Source organism: Acinonyx jubatus, chromosome A3 (genome assembly GCF_027475565.1).
Source record: "Acinonyx jubatus isolate Ajub_Pintada_27869175 chromosome A3, VMU_Ajub_asm_v1.0, whole genome shotgun sequence".
Taxonomy (NCBI): domain Eukaryota; kingdom Metazoa; phylum Chordata; class Mammalia; order Carnivora; family Felidae; genus Acinonyx; species Acinonyx jubatus.
The window spans coordinates 28814063-28826370 of record NC_069388.1 but is presented as its reverse complement, the minus strand read 5'-3'; the positions used below and the strand labels follow the sequence as shown (position 1 = coordinate 28826370).

General features: G+C 50.2%; 1 protein-coding gene across 1 annotated transcript in view; it reads right to left on the bottom strand.

Annotated features, from left to right (window-relative positions):
- Window positions 1–4831: 4831 nt before the first annotated feature.
- TMC2 (transmembrane channel like 2) overlaps window positions 4832–12308 on the bottom strand; it is a 65151-nt gene continuing 57674 nt past the window's right edge. The window contains exons 18-20 of the mRNA XM_053201381.1: window positions 8423–8501; window positions 7468–7585; window positions 4832–5672 (exon numbers count right to left, since the gene is read on the bottom strand). Coding sequence (XP_053057356.1) covers window positions 5455–5672; window positions 7468–7585; window positions 8423–8501 — 415 coding nt within the window. The 3' untranslated portion in view covers window positions 4832–5454. The remainder of the gene's footprint in view (window positions 5673–7467; window positions 7586–8422; window positions 8502–12308) is intronic.

Here is a 12308-nt window from a genome sequence, read left to right as displayed (position 1 = left end):
TGGAGCATCACCAAGGGCTTTAGTGCAATAGTGTGGGAGGCTGACCGGAAGACAACTTCCTGGGGAAGTTCCTGGGGAAGACTTTACAGCTAGAAGAGGTTTTAGGTAGTTAGGAGAAGAATGTGTGGGTCATTTAGAGATCGGGATGGGGTCTCGGCAGATTAAGCTTCTGACTTCGGCTCTCACGGCTCGTGGGTTAGAGCCCTGCATCGGGCTCTGTGCTGACAGCTCAGAGCCCGGAGCCTGCTTCGGATTCTGGGTCTCTCTCTCTCTGCCCCTTCCCCACTTGCCCTCCGTGTCTTCCTCTCTCAAAAATAAATAAACATTAAAAAAAAGAGAGAAATGTTTGAAAAAAACAAAACGAGCTATAGGATGGAACAAGAGTGCTGGTTGCCAGGGCATGTTCCAGGTTCAAGCTTTTTTTTTTTTTTTTTTTTTTTTTTTTTTTTTAAAGTTTATTTTTGAGAAAGGACAAGCAGGGGAGGGGCAGTGAGAGAGAGGGAGACCCAGAATCCAAAGCAGGCTCCAGGCTCCAACCACAGAGTCCCAACGCAGGGCTCAAACTCACAAACTGCAAGATCATGACCTGAGCCAAAGTCAGACGCTTAACTGACCGAGCCACCCCGGCGCCCCAGGTTCAAGCTTTAAAGCCATGTGGCACCTGGAGCCTTTTCTTTCTCCCTGTAGATAGAACTGTCCATTCACTGGGAAGAATCATACTCTATAGCATCTATTCTGCTTTTATTTAGCCCAGGCTGTGGCTCACTGTGTCATTTTGGTGTAAGTTAGCCCAGAATTTTCACTCCTGTCGACACTACTGGGGACCTATGGAAATGGAAGATGCTTTTTGAATTCCAGCGCGTAGGGAGAACTTCAGGAAAGGAAATTGCATGAAACAACCTCAAGATGGCGGCACTCTACACTCATTTCTAGAATGGAAAACCCTCACACTGAATTTGAAAGACTTCCAGGAATTCCTTGGCCCTCTTCTCAGATGTGGAAATAACCCCTGCAACAGTCTTTGGTAATGAGTTACACATATGAACAATATTTCCACACACACAGAAGAATGAAAAGCGTCCAAGGAAGATCATTGAGTTCATAAATTTTTGATCTTAAATTTTCTTTTAATGTCTATTTTTGAGACAGAGAATGAGTGGGGGAGGGGCAGAGAGAGGGAGACACAGAATGCGAAGCAGGCCCCAGGCTGTGAGCTGTCAGCACAGAGCCTGACACGGGGCTTGAACCCTTGAACCGTGAGCTCATGACCTGAGCCAAAGTCGGACGCTTAACCGACTGAGCCACCCAGGCACCCCTCCAGGATGTTTGATCTCGTCCACGCCTGTGATCATATCTGTTATTTCTGAGCCTGTAGCACCGTGCTTGACTTACATGTGTCTTACACGTGTCAACTTGTAGGATCTTTCTAACGGAATTTGGAGCTCAGATTTCTATGGCTCATTTTGCAGACATGGTCCGGTGACAGAGATGTCTGTAATGCTCTGTATACCTCATCTGCCCCAACCCATTATCTTGGGCCTTTCTTCACGCTTTCTAAAACCAATACTGCATCGCAGAATAAATTACCTGGCACAGTGCTGCAGAGAGCTGTCTTTAACAGCAATCCTCAGCACTCAAAAACAAGCCTAACTTACAAAATTGGATGGCCCTCACACCCCTGGTGATTTTGCCTTTGAAGATTGTATTTTAGTTTTGTTCCCTAGGAACAAAAAGGGATAAAGTCCCTACTGACTCTAGCCTTAGGTTTTAAAGGTATCTCTTAGAAACAGCACACGGGATTATAAAATATTCATCTGATAATCTCTGTCCTCTATCTGCAGGGCTTGGTCTATTTGCATTTGTTTTGATTGCTGATATATCCTATTTCTCTCATCTTACACGCTTTCTGTTCGTTACACTGTTTGTTGTTGTTGCTTTGCCTTTCTGCCCCCCTCTTTCTCAGAGTGCTATGAACCTAAGATCACTTTAAATTAAAATTTTCCATTTGAGGTTTTGGGAATGCCCAGTTGGTGTGGGAGCTGAGATCCTCTGTGTGAGGGTTGCCTTGTGGGTATAAATTCTCAAGGGAGACTTTTTCCTCCTCCACTTTCTGCCAAGGTCAAAAAAGGACAAACGTCCCTTTCTGCAGTGCAGGTTTTTTTTCCTTATTATCCCTTATAGGAACTTGGGTGTCTCAGCTTTGGGTGGGCCTCTCCCGAGAATGACTGAAGGGAGTTTACTGAATTGAGGGTCACCAGCAGAGTGGATGCTCTTGGTACATGGCCCAGCTCCCCTTACTGGCTGGTGCACCATACCCCGGTTTCTGTGAGTATGCAAGCCATGGCGAGATCAGGTGTCTTCCTTGATCTTCCCCAAAGATGTGTTCCTACTTATGTGAGTCTGTGTACAATGACGTTCTTTATGGTCATAGAGCGCGATTATCGGAAATGAAAGGATCTGACTGCAGAAATAACCCCTGACAGATAGAAACCAGTGTCCATCTCATTTTCCCCCAGTAAGAAATGCACAAACAAGGTACCATCAGTAAGACACCAGCCGTAGTTCTCTGGATAAATTGTTAAATAGACTTTCTATTTCAAATCGTTCTTAGGTGAGCTGAACAAGGAAAGACAGAGAGGGAGACAGAGGGAGGGAGGGAGTAAAAAGAAGAAAGAGTGATCTTCATGTCTGATGGCTCCTGGGTAGGCTGAATCGCAGATAGGACCGTTTTCTAATAACACGCCCCCACTGTAAAGCCACACTGTATCAACAACACCCTTCCTCTCTTACCCGTGCCTTCTTCCCCTGCCTCTCTCCCTAGCTCGGTGGAAGATTCCTGTTGCTTGAGGGTCCTGGGAACCACCTTAGCTAATTCTCTGATGGACAACTCTCGAAAAGGCTTTAGAGTCTGACCGAAGTCTTGCGACTGTTTGAGTTAGGAAAGCTCCTTTTAAAACACGTTCAAAAATTCTTCGATAACTCCCTTCGAGAGATGGGGCCTAATCTCCTACCCTTGAGCGGGAGCTAGACCCAGTGACTGAGTTCTAATGCATGGAAAGTGGTAGGATTCACGGTGTACCTTCTGAGACTAGGCTATAAAAGGCACGTGGCTTCCTCCGCGCGCGCGCGCGCGCGCTCTCTCTCGGATCACTTGCTCTGGGGGCGTGGATGGGGGTGGGGACCAGCCGCTGTGTTGTGAGGACACCCCAGCAGCTCCCTGGCGAGATCCACATGGGGAGCAATCGAAGTCTCCTGCTAATAGCCAGCAGGGAATGAAACCTCCCGTCAACAGCCATGTGTAGGAACCATCTTGAGAGCAAATCTTCCAGTCCCAGCCAAATCTTCCGGCGCCTGTAACCCGGCCTGAGATCTTGAGCGATACCCAGGGGCAGAACTGCCCAGGAAGGCCACTCCCAAATGGTTGACCCACAGAAACTGTGAGATACTAAGTGTTGAAGCTGCTAAGTTTGGGGGGTAATCTGTTATGCAGAAACAGACAACAAATACATTCCCTCACATAAAATTGTGCATCCTCAGGACAGGATCAAGTGTTTGTGGGGCACCTGGGTGGCTCGGTCGTTTGAGCGTCCCACTTGGGCTCAGGGCATGATCTCCCGGTTTGTGAGTTCAAGCCCCGAATCGGGCTCACTGCTGTGAGCAAAGAGCCTGCTTTGGATCCTCTGACTGCCTCTCTCTCTGCCCCTCCCCCGTTTGCACTCTCTCTCTCAAAAATAAATCTTAAAAAAAAAAAGAAAAGGATAGTGTGTTTGTGTTTATAGTGGGTGCTTAGGCATCTGGGTAGCCATTGGGAGCCGGACAGGGATCACTAGGAGGCTGAGGACTCAGGCTCCTCTCATTCCCCTCCCCAGGGGCTGGCATTATCTAGGCGGGTGACTCTGAAGGTCAGGTGTCTGACCTCCCAGTCCTGGGTGGTTGGGTTAGGCAGCCTGGATTCCCATGTCGAGGGGTCAGGTAGGTAGTAAGCTCAAGACCAGATTGTGTCCTCCCAGAAGAAGGCACATGACACACAAGAGTTTGGGATTGAGGGTTGGACCTGAGTTCCACAAACATCTTCGTTAGCCTCGCCCGGAGATAGGGGAGAAAGAACTGATCTGTTTCTCCCCGTCATGTGGTCCCCGTTCCCACTCCGTTCCAGGTCACACGGGAAGCATTGGTGCTGGGTTGGGAAGGGGAAGGAAGTGGGAGGGAACCTGGGACTTATTTTAATTTATAGCTTATGAAATCTCTGTAAAATCTCCATCTCCCCACCAGGACTTTGCCTGACCTCCAAGGTGTGGGGGCTTCTCCTGAAAACCCCTGGGGCCATGGTTGGGCCGTGGGTCGGGGAGAGGACTCCCCTTAGAGCACTCAGAGACCAGGCATGAGATGATTCTGAAGCCACATGGCTCAGGGGGGCTGGGAACAAGGGGCAGAGGAGGGGAGGAAACCACCTGCAGGATACCTGCGCTGTCAGTGTCCTGGGCTGTGACTCGCTCCCTGCCGAGCCTCTGTCCTTGCTGGCGAGGCCTTCTCCGTGGCTTGGGGCTCCCTGGCTTATGCCCCCGAGGAGACATTTTGCAGAGAACCGCATCGTGATGCTAGCTGAACATCGAATCGCCAGACAAGGCGATTGCATTGCATCCTTTGCAAAACTCCTCAGAGAAACCATCTTCAACATTCCCTAGACAATAAGCAGACTATCAAATTCTTTTAAGAATTTGATGCTTGAGAAGGATTTTCTGCCCCGAGCAATCTAAGTCCTCTTCGGTTGGAAGAAACACTTGCTTGTTGCCTTGCTGCTAGAAGGCTCCGGTGCATTTTTTGCTGCTTAATGGCCTCAGCTCCCCTCAGGCTGGGTTCTGGGGGAGAATCATCTTCCCACTCACCATGGCTGCGCTTTGGCTCATTTACCTTTGCTTTCAGTGCTTTCTTGCACCTTTTATTTAAACCGCCTCATCTCCTTTGGATAGGGCTGACAGTTAAGAATGTGGGCCCCTCCTCCCAGTTAGTAAGGCTAGCAGAAACCAGGGTCCCAACATGGGTGCCATGACAAAGTCTATGGTGATGATCATGGCCCTGGTCCCTCCTCCCAAAGTCTGGAGCCGAGAGAACCATGGTGAGTTCAAGGTCTAGGCTGCCTGAACCAAGATACTAGGAAGGGCAGTTTAGGGGGAGTCGGGAGGCTCAGCTCCCCTAAAGAGTGGATAAAGCCATTGTCCTCCAGTTGTGGTGGCCAACAAGTGCCTGAGACTAAGTAATTGAAATTCCCACATTCAATGAGAGGAGAGAGAACGTGCGTGCATGGGTATCGTGTGTGTGTGTGTGTGTGTGTGTGTGTGTGTGTGCATGAAAGAGAGAGAGAGAGGAAGAGAGAATGAGAGAATATCGTTTTGGGTGTGTGAGCTGGCGGGGCCCAAGGATCAGCCCCACAATGGTGCTTGTGTATCCCCGCTATCAGTGGGGAGGTCTGGGAGCGCTCTTTCCTGAGGCTGACCTCCAAGGATGGGTCTGAGGCCGAGGTTGGCCAGAATCTGGTCTGACACCAGGAGGCCGAGATCCGGGCAGGTGCTGGGAGACAGGCAGCGTGATCCTGCTGGCAGAACTGGAGATCCCAGGATCCTGGGCCTTCTTGCCTGCGGTCTGGCTTTGGCCGGCAGAGTGAGGCATGGTCCCTGGAAAAGGAACCAAGACAAGAATGAGGGCGTGGGAGGATTTGCTTCAGTTGCCCGCTATCGAATCGGAGCCCTTCTGGAGCTGCCCTGCTCGGCCTGTGGATTTCAGTCCCATCTGGTGATGTGACAATGGTCAGGTGGCCCTTGGGTGTCTGGGGGCCACTATTGGGCCTCGGCCTAGCCTTAGCATAAACGGATCTGCCGGAGGAATATGGTCTGCTGGCCGGAGAGCTAGACTTCGAATGTTGGCCTTAAGCTGCACTCCCTGAGCCTGGGTTCTCTTGAGCATGACGTTGGGATGATAATAACAGCCTCCCCGGTGGCTGACAGGGTCACAGACGATGCTGGAAGGGCCTTTGCAACCTGTGTGGCATCATATCCAATTTCCAGTGCTCTCGCTTACCCGTGTCCTTCTCTTCCCCTCACTCTGACCTCGGGGCAATTGCTGGCATGTTCTTCACCAGACCCAGTTCCTGGGACACAGAAATGGACTAGGTTCTCACGGTGGGTGAATGTGGCCTGTGACTGAAGTCCAGGCTTTGCCCAGCCCCACTTTCAGGTGTCCTCTGGCCTCTTCCCCCCGCACCAACCTGATGCGGGTGGAGTCACGGGATGGAAGGAGCCAGCGTCCCTGCGGGTGTCACTTGCGAAGAAAGTGGCCGTCAGGTGAAACACCCAATTTGGACTTTACGTGGAGTGAGAAGGAAACTTTCGTTGTGTTTGAGTCATTAGTTGTTTGGGCCTGTCTGTTACAGTAACTGGTATCATTCTAGCAAATTCTTCAAGAAGAGAAGCTAAGTGAGGGCAGCGATGGAGGCCATGAGTTTTTCAGATGAAATGCTGGCCATCTTCCTAGGTGCTCCCCCGCCAGCCTACTCCCGCTGATGTGTTCTAGATCACACTAACTTTTTAAACATCAAACACTGCAGTGCTGAGTTACTCAGTACACAATTGAAAGGGCTTTGGATTTGTAACAAAAATTCAAAAAAGGTTTTTAAGTGTTTGTTTTTGAGAGACAGAGGAGGGCACGTGCGTCTGGTTGGGGTTGGGGAGGGGGAGACGGAGAGGGGGACAAAGGATCTGAAGCAGGCTCTGCCCCGGCAGCAGGTTCGAACCCACGAACCCTGAGATCGTGACCTGAGCTAAAGTCGGACGCTTAACCGGCTGAGCCACCCAGGGGCCCCTGAAAACTCACATTTGGAGAAGGGCAGGCTTGAAAGCAGCAGCCAGAAGGGCAGGGCGGGGAAGGAGTGGGTAAGAGGGACAGGCACATTGGGACTTGTGGGGGCCATGACACTACCACTGCCAAACCAGTGTGCGTTTCTTGGTTTCTCATAGAAAACCTTTTGTACATCTATTTTTTTCCCCTTCCACACTTAAGTCTATTGGCGCCCAGATATGTCCGTTCCATTTTTTGGTCTCACTTCTGCTGGTGAAAATACAACATAACATCGCATTTACTCCATTTCCTGTCCCATGTGGGAAACTGAGAAGATTTCAAATATTTTCTTCAGCTTTACGATAAGCTGCCAGCCAGTCACTCTTCTGCATCTCATCCCTGGACACTAAATTTTTTTTTTAAATTTATTTTTGAGACACAGAGAGACAGAGCATGAGCAGGGGAGGGGCAGAGAGAGAGGGAGACACAGAATCGGAAGCAGGCTCCAGGCTCCGAGCTGTCAGCACAGAGCCCGACGCGGGGCTCGAACCCACGAACTGTGAGATCATGACCTGAGCCCAAATCAAGAGTCAGATGCTCAAGTGACTGAGCCTCCCACTCGCCCCTAGAATTTACCTTCTTTGGTGAGCTGGAGCTGGGTGGCATTTTTGGAGTTGCCTTTAGCTGTGTCCTCTGAATCTCTGGCTGTGGTCCTGCCTTTGACAGATTTGTGGCTCTTCTCAACTTCACGGAGCTGCAGGAGAAATAATTAGTTCTCAGGGAAATGAGTGTTTGAGGCTCAGAGCCTAGGATGTTGAGATCTAGGGGGACAAGGACTCCGTCTTCAGTTCTTGTCGGTCCTCACCACTGGTTGAAGAGGGACAGCCCAAGACTAAAGTTTGCACAGTATTTGAAGGAACATCTGGCCAGGGGAGGACAGAAACCTCGCCTGTCCTCCATTTCAAGGCTTTCTGGAATCTGGGCAGGAGGATGGTGAGATTAACAGAGGGAGATGTGGATAGGGAAGTGGCTGCGAGGCAAATGAGATTATTCCAGAAGCGGGGGGCAAGGAGCCAGGAGGACAAGGCTCAGAGAGGGTTGGGGTCTGCCCTTTCCCATGTGTAGGAGGGGTTTGGGGGCTGGGAGAGTGGAAAAGAGCAGTCAGAAGTCAGCTGGTGGAGAGAGGGAGAGGGCGAGAGAAACAGTGGCGAGGGGCTTAAGAGACCCCTTAGGCCCTGGGCACAAGCACTAAGTCATTTTGACAATATTTTCTCTAGTGTTTACTGTGTTAGCTTTAAAATGTAGGTATTGTTATGGGTACTGGTTTTACTGAAATTTTTACTGGTTTTATTGAATTTCTCCTGTTCATTAGCAACCTCTCCAGATCGAAGGCGTTATTATTGTGTGCCCCCCAAATATCCTCAGAACATAAATGCGTGTTGTTCGATCTTACAAGGCTTCCTGCAATATGGATAGTTTGGGATTTCGTTTAGAAGAAAGCCATGTAGATCGTACAGTTGGGCTCAAAGAGCGAATCAGCAGAAGACAAAAACGTGACATCTGTTTGAGCGAAAACTCCCGACAGACTCACCGCTTGGATTTTCTTTCTCAGCTGGGCATTCGCTCGGGAAAGGCTTTTGGAAACCGAGTTCAGGTAGTAGATGGCCAGGCTGCAAGAGAAAAGTGAGCCTCCTGTGATACCGCAGTCTTGGAAAGTGACAAGAGCTGGACCCCTTCCAGAGGAATCAAGGCTGGCTTCCCGGAGTAGGTTGCCTCTGGGCAGACTGGAGGGATAGAACACCTACTCTCCTGTCTCCACTTAGTGCGGGGGAGGTTCTGGACACCTGTGCCTTCTGTTTTATTCAATGTGGAAATGACATACACATTTTTAGCTCTCAGAGTGCTCAGTAAAGCCTTCCTTCTTGGAAATCTGAAGAGGTGGGGGAGGGGCAGGGTCTCCTGACCCTGCTTCCTGGGTACCTGCCCTGTGTCAGGCTCCGCGCCACATGCATCCCACTCCACATCTCAGCGGTCTTCACCAAAACCCCATGAGGTAGAAAGGACGATCTTTTCCAGATCAGCAACCTGGAATGGTGAGACGTTAAGGAGTTTGCCCGAGGTGGCCCCATCTATCAGTTCTTGGGGGAGCCCGCATTTAGCTAAAGCTCTTTTCCACAGGCCTCGAGGGCTGAGAGAGGAGAGTCTGGGAGCTAGGTGCCTGCTCCAAGTTTGCTTGAAAACACAGCTGCCAAAGTCCTGGAGGTCCCTGCTTAGGAAGCACTGTCTTGGGCTGATGGTTTTCAAGGTCCAGCTCCTACCGGCTGCCTAGGCATCCTTTGAGGCCAGAGCGTGGGCTTCCCTTTCACAGGACCTGAGATCGGGGGGGTTGTGACTTGGGTGCACCACCTGAGAGGACAGGGGCCACAAAAGCCGAGGTGCCACCCGGATGGGGTGCTGTGTCGGCCTGTTCCTTGGGGGCTTTTGTGGTTCATCCTTATTTGTCACTTTTCTCCCTGGATTTCAAGCCTTAGCTGCTCCGGCTTGGGTCTTCTAAGCTTTCCCCTCACGGTGGGGCCCGCTCAGGGCAACTCCAGTCGGCCAGCTCCCTCCCGCCAGAGGGGAGGAATCACCTTGTCTTCGGGGCACAGCGTGGGCCCCAGACTGTCATGGGAGCCTCCTGCAGGAGAGACTCAGAGGAGAGAAGGGAGGACGGGCAGGGGGAGCAGAATCTGTTGTGCAAGTCCCTGCTCTGTGCCAGGCCTCACCTTCTCTCCTAGTTAACAACCCATTTATTAGGGAGGAATCGGAGGTGGGAGAGGATGAAATCCTCATGGGTGGCTGTGTCCCTCCGTCCCCAAATTTAGCACTTCCTGGTGCCACCTGCAAGGGTCAGGCTTGGTGTGTGGGTTCCAGAATTTCCTCAGGCGGTCAAGGCATAGGCCAGGTTGTCACCATCATCCCAGTCCTCTCCCAGGCCAGCATGAGAGAAGCTGATGTTCCAATCAAGGATGGGAGGAAATACACCTATTTGGGGGAGCACTTCAGCACTATCTAAAAGGACTGGAAAGGGGCACCCGGGTGGCTCAGTCGGTTATGTGTCTGGACTTTGGCTCAGGTCATGATCTCATGGTCTGTGAGTTCGAGCCCCATGTCAGGCTCTGTGCTGACAGCTCGGAGCCTGGAGCCTGCTTCGGATTCTGTGTCTCCCTCTCTTCTCTGCCCTTCTGCTCTGCCTCTCTCTTTCTCTCTCTCTCTCTCTCTCTCAAATAAATACATACATGCATACATAAAATAAAACAAAACAAAAGAAAACAAAATTAAAATAAAATAAAATAGAAAGATTGAAGAAACCCATACCCACAATTCCCTACTCCACTTCCCTTGGTCTGTCCTAGGGAATCCCTCACATTTGCCCAACGACCACATCTGCAGTAGCAAAAAAGTGGAAACAATCTACCCACCTCTAGGCAGAGGGGTGGATAAACTGTGGTTTAACCATACAGCAGATGGGAGTAGAGCCATTAAAATGTGTGCTCAAACATAATGTTGAGTGAGGAAAGCTATGCTGGGTGAACCATTCACGAAAAAATTTAAAGCCCAGGAAACAATAGGACACGGCCAACGTGATGAAAATACCAAACCGTGCGTGCAAATGGTTCCAAGAGTGGTTACTTTGGGAGAGAGAGAGAGAGAGAGGGAGGGAGAGAGCAGGATTAGGTGGGACTTGAAGTTATCTGTAACATTTTATTTCGTGGAAAGTGACAGATCTGAAGCAAACACTGCAAAATATTAACATCTGTTTACTCTTGGAATCATGTTCATGGTTGTCTCTACTTTTCTGTAGGTTAGGAATATTTCACAATACATAATTTATTTTTATTTTTTTACTAAAAAAATTTTTTTAAACATTTATTTATTTTTGAGACAGAGAGAGACAGAGCATGAACGGGGGAGGGGCAGAGAGAGAGGGAGACACAGAATCGGAAACAGGCTCCGGGCTCCGAGCCATCAGCCCAGAGCCTGACGCGGGGCCCGAACTCACGGACCGCGAGATCGTGACCTGGCTGAAGTCGGACGCTTAACCGACTGCGCCACCCAGGCGCCCCTGCATAATTCTTTTTAAATGTTTGTTTATTTTTGAGAGAGACACAGAGTGCGAGCGGGGGAGGGGCAGAGAGAGAGAGGGAGACACAGAATCCAAAGCAGGCTCCAGGCTCTGAGCTGTCAGCACAGAGCCCGACACGGGGCTCAGACCCACAAACCTCGAGCCAAAGTCTGATTCTTAACTGACTGAGCTACCCAGGTGCCCCAGGAATATTTCACAATTAAAAAAAAAAGCATGCCAAAAAAAGATTTTTATGAAGAAAAATACCCTAATATTTTCACTAGTACATTAAAAAAATTTTTTAACCTTTATTTATTAAAAAAATTTTTTTAACGTTTATTTAGTTTTGAGAGAGACAGAGAGACAAAGTGTGAGCTGGGGGAGGGACAGAGAAAAGGAGACACAGAATCCGAAGCAGGGTCCAGGCTCTGAGCTGTCTGCACAGAGCCCGACGTGGGGCTTGAACCCATGAACCATGAGACCGAAGTTGGGCGCTTAACCGATTGAGCCACCCAGGTGCCCCAACATTTATTTAGTTTTGAGCCACAGAGAGAGTATGAATAGGGAAGGGGCAGAGAGAGAGGCAGGCACAGAATTAGAAGCAGGCTCCAGGCTCTGAGCTGTCAGCACAGAGCCCGATGCGGGACTCGAACTCACAAACTGTGAGATCATGACCTGAGCTGAAGTCGAACGCTTAACCGACTGAGCCACCCAGGTGCCCCTCACTAGAACATTATTGATGACAGTAATTCAAATTCAGGACTCTTGCTTCCCACCTTCTTTTCTCTCTTCCCTCGTTCCTTCCTTGACTATTTGTCATTTACTTCCTATGGCCTAGGCTGGTGTTGGGGGTAGAGAAATCATCAAACCCACCCACTCACTGTCCTTGGGGCTTTCTCAGTCTTTGGGAGGGATAGTGGTGAGACCCAAATGTGCAGGTGCACGGCGTGCCCTGTGGAGAAGTCCTCCGGGCCCAGCCAGGGACAGGCTGAATCAGCCCTCAGAGACTCAGAGCCCAGAAATCTTTGATATTTCTAGCGAACGTTTAGGAGGGTGCTGCAAAATACTGGCTTGCCCATCTGTATTCCTTGGACCCCGTCTTTTTTTTTTTTTTAACGTTTATTTATTTTTGAGACAGAGAGAGACAGAGCATGAACGGGGGTGGGTCAGAGAGAGGGAGACACAGAATCTGAAACAGGCTCCAGGCTCTGAGCTGTTACCACAGAGCCCGACGCGGGGCTCGAACTCACGGACCGCGGGATCATGACCTGAGCCGAAGTCGGACGCTCAACCGACTGAGCCACCCAGGTGCCCCTGGACCTGTCTTTCAGCGTGCTCCCCGAAAGACTTACAACTGCCAGTTCCTTCACCT